We start from the raw sequence: 19,469 nt of genomic DNA on the forward strand, positions 1-19,469 counted from the left end.
AAAGGCATATATTATGTGTTCAGGCATAATCTGATGATTTTTGGTTGCAGAAACTTTACATTGTTAGATACAGCAAACAGAAAACACCATTTGTATTTCTTAACCTCAGATTTCTTTACAGATATATTCAGAGAAGACATTTCACTAGCTTCCTCTTGTATTTCACTAGTGTTCTGGATATTTTTTCAGCTCATATTAGTACTGCTATTTGTATGTCTGACTATAGTTGTTATATCTTTACTGCTCTTGGGTATCCAGAAAAAAATTGCTTATGAGTGATGTAAGCCTGATGAAGCTATGTGGTTCAAAAGTGACACATATACATGGCGGTGGTTTTAATTAGAGCATGTTTTTGTCCTGTCAGGTCTATTCCTGTGTTAAATGAAGCTTATTCAAATTGCTGTCATGTAGGCCAAAGCCATAATCCTTTGTATAACAGTTTTATCAAATCTCCAAGCTACATCGAGTCAAGCCAGATCAGTAATGAACAAAAAAACCCCATGAAACTAGGAATTCAGTAGCTGGTGTGCTACATCTGAATCTGAAGAAATCATATCCACACTTCGTGACAGTGGGTACTGACCTGTTGCTATATTTCATTAAAAATGTTAACAGTTACGTTAGAACCTATAAGGATTTCAAAGTCATTGTTAAGGTTAACAGAAGATAGATATTAATATGCAAAATTATACCTTTCAGTGAAAACAGATGAAGAACAGTTTAAAACAATACAATCATTACCCCTGAAATTTTAGCCAAATTCCAGACAATGTCAGTAAACTGTGGTAAACCAAGTCTAGGTTCTGAATATTTGTATTTTCTTTGCTAATGTAATGAAAAAGGCATTTTAAATTCCCCAAGGTTTTTCTTTTTAATCTCTACTGTTAGATCAAATCACTAAAGTACTAGTTTTTCTGTGCTGATGATGACTCAATATCAACATTGTTATATGAATGAAAATTGTCACTTAAGTATGAGCTCTGACACAAAATCAGAAACAAAACGGAGTCTACATAGTTCACAGACTATGTAATCATCTATCTATTCTAGATGTTAATGTTAGTTTCCTTTCTTTTTTCCAAACTAGAAATTTCACTCTAACTTTTAAAAAATGTTTGGAAATGGGAAAATCGATGGTTAAAGAAGTAAGTTAAGAACAGTTCACGTGGCAAAGAGCACAGAGCAGATCCACTAAATCAAATTCTCAGTTACAATAGAGCAACTAAGTGTAAAAAAATTTTTTTAAATGGTATAATATGTTTTTGTCATATAGGCATGTACCACCATAAGTGACAAATAAAATATAGTATTTAGTCAATGACTTATTAATTTGGAATATTTAACTTCTAAAAAAATATTTAATGACTAGCATTAACTTGGCATTTCAGTTGCCAGTCAGACCATGATATGCCTTCGAATATTAAAATTCCTTTTCCAAATACCACTAGTTAATGAATACTCCTTTGGAAGACATAGCCTACTTATATAATTAGCATAAATACACTTTTCTGAAAGAATGCCAAACGGGCAAGTTTTAAAAGCCATATATTATGTTATCAGACATAGCTTGGTGATATTCGGTTGCAGAAACTTAACATTTTTAGATACAACAGATAACTCGAGAAACAGTTTAATGAGTTTTCTTACTTGTAGCCAAGCTGTCGACAGACTACAGCTGCATCCTTATCAGACCACCCATCATCACAAATAGTGCCCCACTGGCCATTGATAAAAATCTCTACACGTCCTTCCTTCTTATTCTCACCATCCATCAGCCTGATGGGAGGACCTGGGAATAAATTACTGCTGTCAACTCACAACAACAGAAGCAAGAACTAGTACTTTAAGTCATTTTCATCACGTTCAATATATAGAATCAACTTATGTTTATGTTCAACAAACCTTATGTCAGCTGTTAAAGTAGTCGTATTTTTCCTGGCTGGCAAAAGGAAGCAATTTGTACAAATTATAAGGCAAATATGAAATACTACTGTATTATGAACTTCAGAGTTCATCTGGTTCCTTCATTTCATACAAAGAGGTGGCATACCTCAGAATTTGACCACAATGGGCAGAGAACAATTCTTCCCCTAATGGCAGAAAACACCTGAGATATCTTTGATATGATAAACACAGAAGATGGACAGGTTTTCCTTGCGGAAACTTTATGGATTAATTTAACTATACATCAGTTCATAAATCCATTCTCAAACTGGTTGCTACCAGCAAAAAGGTGCAACACTGTGTTGAACTTCAGTTATTACTCATTATGCATGCTGTTCTGTGGTGTATTTTGTGTGATAGCGTAATGTTCTACAGCACGTTATTCTAGACTAATGTGTGATTATTTTTCTAGGAATTGAAATTGATTGCTTATTCAGATATGTTAATAAAACAGAATCTCACCCATGTGGATTAGTCAGACTTAACTACTCATGGTTTGTTCAGTGCTTGGCCTGTAGTTAGATTTTGAGTCATTACGCAAAGTGCATATTTGATTCTCACTTATGTTAAAACTCCTTTATAGCATGCTAGCAATGCAACTAGCCCTAAAAAAGTTAAAAATTCCTCTGAGGCATGTTTATAGTGTTTAAGTGAGAATCACCTTTTAATTCTTTTGGTATGTGTCATACTTTATAATCCTTAATACACTAATTAGAGGTTCTTTTTGGAATAATTGAAAAGTCTGTTCCTCATCCTTCTAACCCATTCTTAATCTCTTCTAACCCTGTAAGGATGAGAAATTACTTAGTTATGCTCTTAAAAAAAACCAGTATCTTAAGACATTTGCATTTGAAATTTAATTCCGATTAGGGTAAGAATAACTTTTGCATGCCAAACCTTACTCTAGATCAGAGCGAGTTAAATCTGGCCTTATTCATTAATTATATGAGGAAAAATTTGAAAAAAGAAGTAAAGTCTATTTGCTTCAAATATCATTTAAAGCACATTTTTTATACTGGAGTTCATACTATCTGGACAGTGACATGAATTAGCTTCACCAGCTTTCTGTTTAGCTATGTTGTCATGATCTTACATACTAAACAAAAGTGTCTGTAGTTACTGTAGTGTATTTTATCTCATTTTTAGTGTTCCTCAATGTCTATATTTTCTCAGTTCATATCATCTACTAATTTCTCATATTTTTCCACTCAATTCAGAGAAAAAAGGCTTTTTCAAGTGCTGGGAAGTAAATGGTAACAATAGAGTCTTTGTCCGCTTTCCAGTCAGAAATCTTGTAGGAAATGTCAGATGGATACACTGTCTTCATTTTCTTGTTGAAATTTTGTGTTACTCTGGAAATACATGTTTTACGTGAAAATTATATTACACAGCTAGAAGCATGGGATATTGATGATACAGTATATCTATTTTATTGTTATCTCATCTTCTTCTGTTTTAGAATATATATATATTTATGAACACAAAATTAATACAACTTTCTGGTAATGGGGGATGTGAGAATGTTACCATATGGATGCATTTAAGTGAACCAGACCTCCTTCAGCTAAGATTGTATTTTATAGGAATTTGAGCAAAGCACCACAGATGGTTTGCATCTGTAAAGACAGCAGTCATGATTTGAATTCCTGTTATTTCTTCCAAATGTGATTTGACATCATTGACACATAATGGAACTGTACTGCAACCTAAAACATTCACTGGATTGTGCGACGTCAAAAGGCTATAAAAACTATAAAGAGGGAGAGACTAGAAAAGTACATGTGGAATTGCTGATTATTGATATAACAGGTAGTAATGTCATGCAGTAAATCCATGTCTTGGTTTGCAGGATAGACCTTCACTCTCTAATTTCCAGAGAACGTCAAGCATCAACTAAAATATACTTGGATAAACTAAAGAATATAATAAAATAAAGAATATTGGCAACAATTTTGTAAAAGGTTACCTACTGACAAGCTACAAAATTTATATGTAGCAAATCTGTAAAGTGAAACTGGTTTTCAGAATTGCTGAGCAACCCATTGTTCCCATGTAATTTTTACTGTGCATATCCGATAGCCAGAATTCTTAATTACCTACATGTGGATTTAGGAATATTTGGAATTAATTTGTATATATTTTGGCAATACCACTATGTAATTAGTATTCATCTCTCATTTCTTTTCTTATCTGTCTTTTAATTCTTTTTTCATACAAGCTTGTAGGCTTTTTGATATTGGAACTGGCTCTTTGATTGTGTTTGTAGTATCATTGTGTCCTGGTCAGCAAGTGGGGCCTATTACCCACGCACAATATGAATGATAGGCAACAGTAATACAGAAATAATATCCTGCTTCTCGCCCTTCCTTCTTGCTATCTCTGAACTTCTCCTCTTTCTCCATGTCTCATTTTTCAGATTGTCTGAATGTAAGGTCACAGGAAGATATACTATTGATTTGTATTCCTCAGTGCTCAGGTACATCTCCAACTTTTCATAGTATGAGACAATTACTTAGAACTTGGAGAGTGCTGAGTGAAATGTGCTGTACCGTTAGGAAGTGTGGAATAGGTCTTAAATCTGGTGAAGACTGAGAGAACAGGATCTCTGGAATCTGACTTTACTACTTTACAAATTTGTGTTGATCTTTAACGCTGTGGCTGCTTATGTTACTTTAAACATGATCTTCAGGAGAAAAGTGGGCTTTTTTTCCCTTCCTGTTCCTTCCTTGCACACATCTGCCAAATAATAAGATTTTGAGCATCCTTAAGTATACTATACTTCACTCAGACCTGCACCACCACAATACCCATACTGTGACTTTACCAATGCCTTACCAAGCGGGAGTTTATGGCTGTCGTTATCTGAATGGCAAATGAGTCTGACATCCTCCTGATGGTTGCAGTCATGCTTTCCCCACTCTCTCCTCGAGCATTGCAGAAGGCTTGTCTCCTTGCCCGAGCAGCTGACATCATCCAACCAGATGGGCCCAGAGCTTCCTCCTGAGTAGCTCTCAGGTGCACTTTTTCCATACCTGTGTAACAAATACATACACATAATGTTTTGGTCCACAGTGATACTTAAGCACTAGAAAGGAAAGTGTTTCTGAAGAAATAAAGGCTTCTCAACCAATAACAGTAAACAGCATTAACCATGACAGAGCAGGTTCAGTTAGCATTAAATTCAACTACAGCATTATATGCTGCTACTTTGGTAATGTTTTTTAAGGAATTTCTGTTACATTAATACAAACTTGAGAATGTAATACCTTTGATTAGGGCCTCCCTTCAACCAAGCATATGGCTTGTCTCACTGACTTTGAGACTTAAAGCATGTTCTTAGTATTATAGATGTATTTGAATGTCACAGACTGGGGAAAAATGAGACAAAATTTTTTTGAATGTGAGCTGTTATAATGTGAAGGCAAGACAACAGTCGCCTAGTGATAGTGCATCTTTGTAACCACAATCAGTAGGAAAAGGAGTGCAGAGTGAATGCATGAAACTCTAATGGTATTTTTTCTAAATTATTATTTTCAATACATAACAGTATTCCAGGGACAGACTGGGTTTTTCTAGAATAGATGCAGAAGGACTTACACCTTCAAAATGTCTGTGATTTTTAATGACTGTTCAACACGCAAAGATTTTGAAGAATAAAACTTTTGTAGGCAAAATAAATTGAACAGAACAATTTTTCTCTACAGCTATGCATTGATCTCAGTTAGCCAGAATGACTGGGAGGAACTCAGTGAGTAAAAATTGCTGTATCACAACCTCAGTTGAAGCTTTTTCTTCTACTTAAAGTGAGGCCATAAATATCTCTCAGAGACTTGAGGGAAGAAGGCTGTAACCGATTTTATCCAGTAGTTTCTATGAAGTGCTCAGCTAATATTAAAAAGACAGAACTTTGTAGGGTTCATGTAAATGGTTGTCATCATTGTCAAATCAGAGTCAGATATCTAAAGACATCTAATATGAAGTAATCTTACTTAAATCCCAGCTGCCGGCAAACCACCTGTGTATTCAGCTCTGTCCACCCATCATCGCAGACTGTGCCCCACTGCCCAGTATAATAGACCTCCAGGCGTCCCTCATGGCTGCCTTTCCCACTTGTTAGTCTTAATGCACCATCTGTGTCATTAACAAGTAAGGAAAAACAAACAAAAAAAAAGAATCAGAGTTTTTTAGATCCAATTATTGTTCTAAAACAAAATAACTAACATTGCATTTAATGCATCTGATCAGAATACGACATTACTAAACCTAGTGCTGATCACTAGGTGTCATTTAATGAGAAGATGAAAGAAATGCCATAATGCACCCGGTCAGCTGTGAAGTGTTGCATAATGCAATTGCTTAAGTGCAAGAAAAATAGCACAAGATATTGATCCCCCAAACCCTTATTACATGCCAGGTTCACAGGAGTGGGCTCTAATTACATTACTTCACTGTATATATACCTTATATTTTTCTCTGTATATTCTGTTATTTCCCATTGCTCTCATGCTGAAATGCTGACTGTCATCGATAGATGTGATAAACAGTTAAGACGTGCCCCACACAGTTACCGAGGAACCAAGGCTTTGTATAGAATAGTGAGATCTTCTGTACCTCTGAAATGCCCATAGTCAACAGCTGGTTCTTTTTCATACTGCCAGAACACTTCATTACTGTGGGGTTTTGTGCATCTATGAATTTTACAAATTCTCTTTCCAGAGCTGTGAACTCTGCATTTGTCACTGTTTTCCTGTGTGATCATTGGTAATTGAACTACCTGTGAGAGGTGTACAGGAAACACCAGCATCTTCTTTGTGGCCACAGTTGTGTTCTCCCCAGGAGCTTTTAGGACACTGTTCTATAGACAGTTCATTTCCTGTGCACCTCACTTCATCCAGCAGCACAGGGCCTGAGCCTTCTCCAAAGTAAGCCTGGCTCCATGCCTTGGCAACACCCCTGCCAAAATGGAACAAACACCTAGTCAAGAAGCAGCAAGCTGAAGAGTATCTATGAGGTTCTCCTTTTCTGTCCCTTTTGATTTTTAAGCATAACTTTCCTAGAAAAGATTATAGAAGTACAGCTTGAGCCTGAGGATGTTAATTTTCATTTAATGTTTATATGTAGTAAAAATAATCCTATGTATTTCTAGAATGACTTTAATCTGTTGTCCTCAAAGCATATTAATCAAATCTCAAATACCCACATGAGGCAGATAAAAGTGATTGTTCCACATTTAGTGGGGAAGAGATCTTCAGTGACTACAATGTCAGCCCACCAGTCAGTGGTAGAAGTAAGAACAGAAAGTAGATCAATGACTAGCCTTGTGTGTGTTATACACTTTATGTCAGCATAGAGGATTTTGATCAGAAAAACCTAAATACATTGAAAACATTGTTTCAGCATTACAGAAATTATGCAGTATTTAACACTTGATGATCTATCAGGATTTTTCAGTTTCTATATAAAGTACCATGTCTTTCATATGTGAATGTTTTTTCATGGCTTGGTTTCTTTCTACTCAGTAGTTTCTCTTTTCATATATCCAGTCTAGTTTTTATAGGAGTATTTTCAATATCTGTCATCTTTTCCAAGCTGTAAGATTGAAATGTCTATCTAAATTTTTTACCATCATGAATTACCTATCTAAAGGATTAATTTAAATTAATTAACATACAATTTGGGTGTGGGGCTTTATACTAATTGTTAATTTGCTTTAAAGTGTTTTCCACTACCAGCCATATATTGCCATGTAACACCTAACAGGAATGGTATGTTCAGTTTATACTGAAAACATGACAGGTCTTGACTATTTTGTTTCAGGATGTAGTCATTCAAACTCTTACCTGGCTTTTGCAATGGTGTGTCAGGATAATACACTGCTGTGGGTTTTTTTAATGTAAATTGCAGTAGTTCATATTTTTAAGGCACTGACTCATTAATCCATGTACGGATTTAGATAGATGGGGATTTTATTTCTAGTGCTTTGTATAAATATGTAACAATCTCTGTTCTCTCTTTTAAAGGAAAAAATACTAGATTTACAGTTAGCAATCTTAAAAATTCTTGATAAATGGTAAAGGGGTATGGGAAAAACAACAGCAATAAGAGGCTTATAAAAATTAAATTCAGATCACAAAAAAGTTCTATAAAAAAGAAGGATGTGGAAATTCATGGTAGACACTGTAAATAATAGTGCTTAGTAAACAAAAGCACACACAAGAAAGCTAAATTAAATAATCTGTGTTGTGCATTTTCATTTTGTTTAAAATCAGTTTGTTTTTAATATTTTCAAGCAACTGTGCTTCATTAATCTTGAAAACACACTGTTAATTTTCAGACTGCTTCTTTGATGACCAGATGCCTCCTTCAAGTGGTGGAGAACATTGGAAGTATCAAAAAGCATGTCTTACTTACTCAGTGGGTCGAAGAGCTATAATCTGCAATTGCTTCAGAGAAGCAGGTAAGCAAACCAAAAATAGCCTCAAACACTCAGCAAGCAACACTTTAGCAAAATGTATAGCTTAATTCTGTAGTACCTTGTTTTTGAGAGACATTTTTAATTAGACGTTACCTCTTCTTCCTAAAGACCTCCCTAATTCCAGATAACCTACTAACAGGTATCTTGCTCCATTTTTTTTTTCCTGTAGCAATGACAAGAAGACTTTTAATAGACTGGAAATTATATTTTTCCCTGAGCTTTGCAAACATTTCCTGATTGTCCTTAATATTCTTTTATTTAGTTTGTTAAGTAACCATGCATTTTTATATGTAGTATTAATTTACTGAACACTTATATTTTGTGATGCTGGTAATGGGAAAAAAGCCAAGCCCTCCATCTCCTGTATTTCATAAAAAGCTGCTTTTCGAACTGGTGGAAATTGTGAATGACTATATAGTAAACTATGAAAACATAATCCATAGATTACACTAAAGGTAATCCTTATTTCAAATCTAGGTATCCCATTTATATTTAAGCACCTAAGCAAATAAAAATGTCTTGCTTTTCCAGTGTACCTTTCTGATGTACACTGAAGATAGGCTGTGTACCAAGATAGTGCTGATACTCTCAGCACTTCCGGCTATTTTTGTAGAATTGAATAAATGTGGACTGAAAAGCCTACTTTCAAGGTACCAATTTTTATTAATATTACCCTAACTATATCATAGGCTTATTATAGAAAGCCTGGTTTACTCGTAGTTTTTAAGATGATTGTACTTTGGAACATTTATATGTATAAAATATCTTCAATTATTCAGTAGTATTTGCATATATACAAACTTTACACAAAAAGAAAGTCCTCATACATAGCTTCCATTTCTTTTTTTTTTTTTAATTCTGATGCTCATACAAATGTCTAGAAAGTGTTAGAAAAAAGAATCCTTATTCATTAAGAATAAGGAAGAAATCAAAGAGAGAATGCTTGACTATTGTGAATGTTGAAAACGAATTATACCGTAACCTAGTAAGATTCTCTGAAGTTCCAATAAAGCAGAGACTACATATATCATTACTGTAACAAGGGCAATTTGTATCAAGCAAAAAATATTTATGAAGCCAAATAATAAATTATCATTATTTTTCACCTATTAATGGTAGACTAATATTCTGAAGTCTTATAGGAGTGTTACAGAAGAGCTGAAAGGGTGTGGGAAGCTCTTTACTGAGACACTTTACTTTTACAACTTGTGGTGCATTTCCAGATGGATTAACAGTGTGCAAATTTAGATTACTTTTATTACTTTATAACTGCTTTACTGCCACTGTTGGTAAAATTTTACTTCATAGTAATGAGGAAATTTGTCAAGACTTTTTGATTCTTGAGAAATTCTGTAAATCTCTAGACATATTTCAGAAAGACTTAGAACCATCTTAATACAATTTATTTACTCAGAAAAACAAATCAAACTAGAAGCATCTCAGATCAATAAATATAAGTAATAAAGAAGAAGGTTAAGAGCATGACATTTGTCACTAGTATACAGAAATGTAAAGCATGGCTTAGTGACTCCCCAAACTTATTAATAGTGGCCCTGTTCAAAAGCAGAAAAAGCCTGTAAGATAGACTTACTATTAGATATTCCCAGTTGAAAATGTACAGGAATACAGAAATACTTACACAGCATAAAATAAACTGGGGAAAAATTAAAATCTGATGTCAGGATTTGATTCCCACATGGCTTGCCAGGACATCTAGAAGCTTTCTAAGTACTGCATAGTTCTCAGCCTTTTGAGCTAATTTGGAAGTCACCAGTGGTCCAAAGCCTCAGTTTCATGTTACAAAACCAGTACACTCTGGGGGCCACCTGTTAATGCCACAAAGCTTGCTACCTTCAATGCCACTTCTTTTAATTCATTATAATCTCAGCAGGGTTGAACAGGCACGTTCTGTTCCAGTCTCCTCTGCACTGACCTGCTTAGTTCTCATGCAGTCTGTCTCAGACATAATCCCCTTCTCCTCCTTGGGTTTACATCTTAGTATCTTCTCCACATCTTGCTCCTAGTTGTTTCTCTCTCTACCCCATCTGGCCTTTCATCCCAGTTGTCCCCATCTCCTTCCTCTCTGATCCAGCAGTTCCCCTCTTTGCCTCCCACTTCTGCAGCATCTTTCCTCAAATACTGAATACTTATCTTCTCTCTGCTATCAAAATCACCCCCGGCTGTTCAGAAGAGGAGCAAGAAAATCCTGTTCTGCTGCTTTGACTATATTATGGACCGTGCTTAGTTCAGACAGAATCACTGACTAGCTTAATTGTCAAAACTTCAAACAGGCCTCTGCTCAGTATATGCAAACTGACAATCTACTTGTGACTTAAATCTTGAGAGATTCTCACAGGCATGACAAAGCAGTGCTCTCACTCCAAAGCAGGGAGGCTGTTAGAGCATGTAAGGATTCTAACACTCAGACTTTACTGAAATTGTAAAGAGTTTTCACTAAAAAGTAAGAATTTATTCTGAGACAGATCCTTTGTCCTACAGACAAAAATGCCCCTATCATATGACACTGAAAACTGGATCCTGTAAATCAAAGTTCCAGGAACTTGAAAGTATTGTCACTGTACCTGAACCTTCTATAAATAAACTTAGTTACTGCTTCAAAGTAGTAGTGTGATTTTAAAGGAGCATCTTTTGACAACTCCAAGCTATGTATCTGACTAACTCTCCTGCTTTGTTGCTGGAGTAGAAATTATGTTGAAAAACAAACCCAAGGCCAAGCTGCCGACAGACAACTTCAGCATCTGCGTCATCCCACTGATCGTCACAGACAGTCCCCCACTGGCCAGCATGGTAGACTTCTACTCTTCCTTCATGAATGTTGTTCCCACCAGCCAAGCGGATTGGAGTAAAGACAGAGGCTGTGAGCAAACACAGAATATAGGAAAAGGTCATTTCTTTCCCAAAATGTTATCCCGATAGTAAAGAAAATAGAGAATGGCTTAATGGTTTTGCTGACGCTGCTCAAGAACCACACACTTTATTTCTTCTAGTTAGATGGAAAACCTGAAATTAAACTTGTTAGAAAGAAGTTCCCCTAACCTCCACTCTCAGTAGCTGAAGAATATTATACAGACAAGTATTCGTACTGCTCCTGAGTTACTTAAGTGTCAAAGTGTTCACAGATACTTGGGGCTGTAAGGCCAAATACTACACTCAGTCAGTAGAGTTGCATTGCTGCCAGTGAGAGCAAAATTGGCACTGTATAGGCTTGGTCCCAGAGGGTAAAATCTGAAATAAGAGCCTGAAATTCTTTCATTGCCACGGAAGTAGAAATTCATCCTCATATTTTCTCATTCCTTTGGTAATCCCAGTCAGAGCAGTGAAATCTCATTGACTACAGAGTCTCACTTTAATTGTGCAAATATTGTTCCCCTCCTGTTTCTGAGATACAGTTTGATTTTTGGTCTTTTCAAATAATTAGCCCTTTTCTGTTCCAGCAAGAAATTGTCTTGAAGGCATCACTGCATAAAGCTAATAATAATGGAAACAGCTTAAAACCATATTAAAAAAATAATCCCTCCTGTATTCAAAAGGTTATTTTAAAGTTTCACTGTATCCAACATCTGAATGGTTTAAAATGTGATTAATTTTTGTGTAGATCTTCCAACCAATTCATGCTACTATTTCATCTATTTCTTGGCTAAAAAAAGAAAAAAAAAGAAAATTGAGGGCATTTCTCTAAGTTTCATCTTACTGTTTCACTGATATGAAATCTGGGGTTTTTTTGGTAATTATTTTAAAAGGCTAGTTGCAGTGGAACCTGCAAAACTTGAAAGCTTCACCTAGTCTGCTGAAACACAGGATCAATTTAGTTAATTTCACATATCCTGGACTCTTAAGTTACTGATAAGCTTCCTTTCAGGATTATTGAAACAGACAACAGTCCTTTAACAAAATTATCTAAGCAAAACAAAGTCTTCTGGTGAAAATGTCTATAAACAGAAAGAAAACCTTATGATCTAAAAGTACAGTCTGCAAATTTGTAGCTTTCAGTTTCTTAAGGCAAAACTATTTCTCTTGCTTTGGTCCTTCAACTTGTCTCCTAGCTTAAAAAAAAGATCTCCCTTCCCTCTACACTGTAGTTTTCTAAATTAAGACCAAAAATTACCAATATCATTTTGATTTGTGTGAGTGATGTGTGAGGTAACAATCTTCACCTAGGAAGACCTTAGACCTGTTTTAAATGTACGCAGGATAGGACAAAAACTTTACAGTTCCTTGTGCGATGTCATCCACATTTACAGTAAGGAATGTCATCCCAAGACTTCTGTACCAAAGGTGAAGGCATAGCCTGTTTGTGAAATTGCTGCTCCTCCCTATTGGTCAAGAAAAGCCAGCAAATGGTTGTGAAGCATATGTAGCCACCAAAAACAACCTCAGAGTAAATAAATATTTTTTAAAAAATATGTGGGGAAAACAATCCTACTTTTACAGCTAGAAATTCTTGCTGCTTCACCCTTTCTCACAACTTACATCTCAAAGCAACAATTTGCTTGTTGATTATGGAAAGGTAAAAGGTGGTTCAGCTAGTTGCTACTTGCACAGCATAGAGGGATTTGAAACAGTTAATGATGCAGTGATTCCATCTGTTTAATTTCCTGTTCCAAGAAGTCTTAATTTTTTTTTCCAATTTAATAATGAGTAATTATTACTACTTCTATTTAAATAAGGTAATGAGTTAACCAAACCATATGTATTTTTTTTTTTACCCAGGGAAGATCTACATGTGACAGCAGCTGCCATTTTTTGAGGACATGTTCCATCCTGCCAGATGTCTTTTTCACATAACAGTATAGTTTCTTCATCACCACGACAACGCACTTCACTCCAGTAAACAGGAATAAGGCCCAGTCCAGCAAATGGTATATGTTTTGCTGTACCTTTTTCACTGTAAGAAGAATAATCAGGATAGGAAATTAGAGTGGGAGGAGGGGAAGTGGAACATTTTCTCCTATACAAATTCTGGAGTAGAAAAGAAAGGGCTTTCTTCAACAGTGTAAATTCATCACATTTTCATACAGTTCAGCATTGTCTTCTGGACAAAGAAAGTAACAGATGTGACCCAGTTCTCACCATTTTGTTGTGGGATATTTTAGTACAATGGCCTCTGTTGCTGCAGGGCCAGCCACATTCCTGTTCTCCCAGTCCTTAACTACAAAAATCAACACAGACTCCACAGTCCGTAGGTTATTCTACAGTACCATCCCACTGCAGTTATACTTCCAGGAGAGGTAATACTAAGGGGCCTTTCACCCTTATCCTCTCCTTTACTCCACTAAAACATACCAGTGCTCTGCCCATACACGTCATATAATATGGTTGTGACCATGGGGCAGTGAAATGACCTCATACTCCATTAGACTGAGGCTTGTGTCCATTATTCTCTATTCAGCCTTTCCCATCCATTCAGAACATTTATAAACAGCTTCCTTTCCTTTCCTTCCCATGCTGAATCTACAGAGACAATTATTGAGCCATCTTTTCTTCCATATAATGTCCAACAAAATTAAATTAAAAACAAAGCCCAAATATTGTAAAATCAAAGGAACAGATAGATGGAAGCACCAGAAAAGCACCAGTAATACCTAGTGAATTCACCTGGTGGTATATAGATCCAAATTTCTGCCAAACGCTCATGATAACAGAAACTCTCAGCTACTGTTTGCCTGGGGGTTTTTGGCCTGGATTCAGATTTAAACCATTTCTGTTGAAAAGACCAGACCATTCACCCATATCACTGAACTGCTTTTGATAATAGGGGTCTTGTTCAACTGAAATGTTTAGGGTATGGAAGGCAAAATGAACTTAAATGAAAGTCTGTTGGGGACAGAGATTTTAGCAGGGCCTGTTGTGATAGGACAAGGGGTAATGGTTTTAAACTAAAAGAGAGTAGACTCAGACTAGATTCAAGGAAGAATTTTTTTTTACGATGAGAGTGGTGAAACACAAACGGGTTGCTCAGAGAGGTGGTAGATGCACCATCCCTGGATACATTCAAGGTCAGGTTGGACGAGGCTCTGAGCAACCTGATCTAGCTGAAGATGTCCCTGCTCATTGCAGGGGATTTGGTCTAGATGACCTTTAAAGGTCCCTTCCAACCCACACACTGTTCTATGATTCTATGAAAATGAGGAAAGGAGACATTGCACGTAGACAGCTGAAGTCATAAGCAAAATCACAGCCTCCAGATGGCTGAACTTTTATCTCATCTAATCCTCATATTTTTATAAGTTGGCATGGTGTGTCCAGATTAGTATTGAACAGTATAAAACAGCTTAGATTCAGTTCTGGCTCGCAGTCTTAAAAAGTGGAATAATCATCAGGAATGTCACAGTGCAAGTATGCTATAAAAGTCCCCTCCTACTTCTAGCAAACAAAATCATTGAATTTTGAATCATTGAATTGAATCATCAAAAATTACTTTGATTTGTAAATGAAAGAAATGTTAAAAAGGCAATAAAGCCAGCCATACTTTGTGGCTTACTGAGAAAATGCAAATTGAACAGAGTGCTAAAGAAGGGGTATGTAAGTAATTTGGTTGCCTGACTTGAGCAACATTGATTTTCTAGAAGCTGAAATTGCATTTTATTTTTAAAACTCCCTTTTGGTATGGAAATTTTCTTCCTTACCTCAGTTTCATCGTACTATTGCAACTGCAGCATCACTATAGGCATTATCTAGAGCTGAATGACAAAATTATGTTAAGGGGTCCTGTTGATTAACTCCATTCTGAAAGCAGTGGGATGTAGTGGTCAATGAGAACAGTGAGGTGTTAGCACAATGTAAGGACTTTCAACCTGTGCAATATTACTATAACTCTGTAAAATGTTTCCATGAAAATGTAAAACTGCAAAACTTGTCTGGTTTTGGGTTTTGTTATCAATGTGCAATTCTGAAAGAAAATCATACAGATTATCTAGTTATATTAAGATGTGCACAACAAAAATACTACATTTTCCAAAAACCTAGGGTGAGTCCCAGATGTTTTTTGGCACGATAGAATGGATGATTACCAGGGTAATCTTATGATCCCAAGAACCAGGAATTTTCCTGGACAATTAGGAGCCCATGTAGAGCCTAATTCTGACCACATTTACATTTTTATAGATTCAGCAACCTCACTGGAGCTTTAATTGACACTTACATAAGTGAGACCAGGATCAGACCTCGTATTTCTGCCCTCATGTACATCTCCCATATGCTCTAGTAAAGTATTTTTTGTTTGCCCTGATCTTTTCTGATAGTTTTCACTTTGAAACTTTAGCATCTACCCTGGCCCTGCTCCTCTCCAGATCCCACATGCAGCTTTCAAATGAAATACTGATTCCCACAGCAGCCTCTTTGAAGTACAATGCAGTTGAAGGAAGTGAAGGATTCCAGGAAGAACAATTTCATCATTCAACAACTTGTGAACAGAAAAAACAATCACGACACACAGAAAGCCCTCAGGATTTGCAAAATATATTGTCCTTTATACTGAAACAACATTAAAATAAGTTGACCATTTTTTACTGGGACTGAAACTTACCCAAGTGCAAGCTGTCGACATACAACTGTTGCATCATTATTGTCCCAGTGGCTCCCACAGATTGTTCCCCAGATTCCATTCAAATAAACTTCCACTGTACCTTCAAACTCATTCTTGCCACCCTGGAGTCTCACTGACCCTGGTTAAAAGGAAAAATAAAAAAAATAAGCCTCCAAGATACTCCATTCCTCTTTGCACAAAAGACTCGTAACTTGATTTTCCATCTGTGGAGAGAATTCCCATTTCATGTATTTCCATTTAACTTTGTGCTCTTTGAGTGAGCTGCTTCTAAGAAGCACTCTGGCACACCTGACATTCTTGTACAGTGATACACAAAAGCCAATAACCTTATTTTTCCTATGAGGAAAACATTTTGCTTCTTATGCTGAAATAGTACCACATTTCTGATCCTTCTGATGCTATAACTTAGTAAAACATCTAACCCCCCAAAAAGTAGATACAGGCTACACATAATTATTTAAATGTGGTTACCTCTACCCAAAAGAGGAAGAAGTGTGTGTGTATATATATATCTGCTATACTTTTAGCTTCCACATAATTCCATTAAATTTAAAGGAATCAGAAGACAACCACATGGATTGCATAGCTTTTGCTCTGACCCATGTAACATTATGCATGTCATGGATGTCAGCAGTTTATTTTAGCCAAAGAATGCATTTGTTCATACTTGTTCTCAGACAAAAAAACATTGGATATAGTTCTATTAATTCATGAGGGTTCTTTACCAAATTCTCAGACAAAACAAGCTAAAAACATGACGAATCATCTAAAAGAATTGGAAAAAACAAGTCTGCTTCTTGAGAGCTATAGAACACACAAATCCAAGAAAATTAATAGATTTTGCATTTTTATGTTACAGTTGTTTTACTTGAGGTGCCAGACATATCTGCTGTTTAGCCCAGTGCCACTGGTAAAGGCAGGAAAAAACTGATAATAGGTATAACTCTACAGAAGCAGAACAAAGAGTTGTAACAGAGCAGTAATTCAACAAGAAAGAATAAATTTACATTAAATTATCAAACATAGCCTAATTGTAGGTGTTAGTATTGCCTGAAATCTCAGTTAATCCATCTGTCGCGGCTCTGTGATCTTCTTAAAATCAGAATCTACACCATCCTCCAGCTTGCAGGGCTTTTGAAACAGTCAAGTGTTTGTGGCTGCATTTCATTGCATATGTGTTCATGTATTTGTTTATAATAATAGGTATATCCATTTTTTCTTCTCAGCTTTCACTCAGATTGTGTCCTAGTTTTAATTTAGTTCAGTATATTTTACAAAACCACCAAACAACTGCCTCGAGGAATTAATTAACCTCAGACTTGATTTTGTGTGTTCCTTTTTGCCTCCTATTTACTTTCTCAGCAGTAGCTTACTGTGTAGTAAATCACAAACAAAATTTATTCAACTCATGTTACAGAGTGAACAATCATTCAGAATAGAGGATTATTAATGAGTTAATTATAACAGTACCATAGGCATGTTGCACATTGTTTATCTGTCTTTATAATTTTTCTCTTTGTCTTTTTCTGTCACATACAGACAGAGTCTGGAATTTTGTTTATTTCTGCTCTTTCACTAGACTTATGTATAGACTATTATTTTCATTTGAGACATCAACTGCATTCATAGCCAAGTGATCCTGACATAGGAGAAAGCAATTATGAAGATATCATCTCCAAACATAAAGTTTATTTTTGTACGTGAATGCTTACAGTCTTCCATGACACCTACTGAAATCAACAGAGTGTTTCCTGAGTACACATTGCACAATATTTCTATTCAAGTATTTGAAAAAGGGAGTAGTTGAAGAATAAGATTTTCCTCTACAGTCTCTACGGCAGAATTGGGCTCAATCTTCTTTCTGTATTTCTAGATTCCCAGTGACAACAGTGGAAGAATTTATTCACATACACAGAGCAAAAGATAGCACAAGAGATAACTTTTGCACATCAGAAACTCTTTTACCAACAATTAAAAATGAAATTAATTTTAAATCCTTTGCCTCTCCAGTAGAAGCCTCAGGAAAGAAGTTTGAAGAGCCCAGAGTTCTCACTGTGGACACATACCATTAAACAAAGAAAACAGCCTTTCCCTCGCCACCCACTCCCCTAAAGAACCCAGGGTGATATCTGGTCCCTGTTGAGGTGGGCAAACACACTACTGGTATCAGTTGGTAAGGAAGGGAAAAATGACTGGAAGGGACAGTGCCTTATTTCCACATGCCTGTGGGAAAAGACATAGATGAAAACAATATATGAGGGATTTTTTTTAAGAGTCATCTAATATCACAACAAAATATTTTTGTTTGCCTTTTTCCTGTAGATTTACAGCTGCTCCTAGGAACACTAACATTTTATGAAAAGTAGAAGCATTCGTGACAGATCTTTGTTCATCTCACAAGAAAAGACAATACAAAAACAGCTTCTATCAGATAGAAAACACACGAGATAATTGTTAAAGGTAATTTTTTAACAAATTTAAAATATTCTTGATTTTCACCTGATGATTTAATCTAGAAAGAAATAAAGCCTATTTGTACATGTAAATAATATTGAACTTTTTATTATACCTGCTGTTTAGTAGAGAGAACTGAATATATGGTATAGTAATTCTAACACGCTGCTTGCATTGACTTGCTACTCTCCTCATAGGACAGTGTTGATTTCTACAGCTATGATTAATCTAAACCATCCAGGACAAAATTCAGCATTCTCGTCTCAAGCAAAACAGTAAGTAAAAATATTTTTGTAAAGAAAAGTTTGAACTGAAAACCCTCTGAAAGGGTTAACATCTCTGCTATGTTTTTCTAACTCCATTCTATGTACTTCTAGCTCAGAATTTCAGCATTGTATCTGACCAGTAAAATTATACAGTATTTTTTGTTTCATATGCACTTTGAAGTATGTGTCAACCTATATCACATAAATAGTCATAATTATGTAGCAAACAAACCAAAGGGCAAACTAATGAGAAAATTACTGCTCTGTAGTTTACTCAAAATGCTGCAGTATTTGGACCCCTGGTAGTTATTTTACTGGATCAAGAGGTACATTAGTTACAGTAAAATGGATACCTCATAAAACATAACAGAACTTTAAAATACAGACTTCAACTTCAGTAGCTTATCTGAAACATAGATCTGTGTTTCATGTGTACATTGATCCTAGTTGCAAGATGACCAACATTATCTGCCATGATGTATATTTATGCTGTATTACCAAGTATCTATTTATTACTTATGATTCAACCTTGTTATTAAGAATGTGTTAATATCTTAATTGAAAGATATCAGTTGATAAAATGACCAGGAAACACTCTTAGCAGCAAGAAAAATGTTTAGCATGACTGAAAGGATACTGGTTAATTCTTAACTTCACTGGTTAAGTCTTCCACTGTTACATTTTAACACCACAAGCCCATGCTGCACCTCAACAGGTGTGCCCAAGGGGCTTTCTTCTGTGCTCTCCCTAGGGCACAAGAAGC

At 35.7% G+C, this 19,469-nt stretch overlaps 1 protein-coding gene across 1 annotated transcript in view; it reads right to left on the reverse strand.

Annotated features, from left to right (window-relative positions):
* Window positions 1-16,104, reverse strand: part of PRSS12 (protease, serine, 12 (neurotrypsin, motopsin)) — a gene marked incomplete at its 5' end in the record, with an annotated part of 32,289 nt that extends 16,185 nt beyond the window's left edge. Inside the window, 7 exons of the mRNA XM_010074137.1 lie at window positions 1,648-1,789; window positions 4,780-4,976; window positions 5,934-6,075; window positions 6,719-6,897; window positions 11,145-11,295; window positions 13,147-13,325; window positions 15,966-16,104. Coding sequence (XP_010072439.1) covers window positions 1,648-1,789; window positions 4,780-4,976; window positions 5,934-6,075; window positions 6,719-6,897; window positions 11,145-11,295; window positions 13,147-13,325; window positions 15,966-16,104 — 1,129 coding nt within the window. The remainder of the gene's footprint in view (window positions 1-1,647; window positions 1,790-4,779; window positions 4,977-5,933; window positions 6,076-6,718; window positions 6,898-11,144; window positions 11,296-13,146; window positions 13,326-15,965) is intronic.
* Between the last annotated feature and the right edge of the window lie 3,365 nt (window positions 16,105-19,469).

Source organism: Pterocles gutturalis, unplaced genomic scaffold (assembly GCF_000699245.1).
Source record: "Pterocles gutturalis isolate BGI_N339 unplaced genomic scaffold, ASM69924v1 scaffold7887, whole genome shotgun sequence".
NCBI lineage: Eukaryota > Metazoa > Chordata > Aves > Pterocliformes > Pteroclidae > Pterocles > Pterocles gutturalis.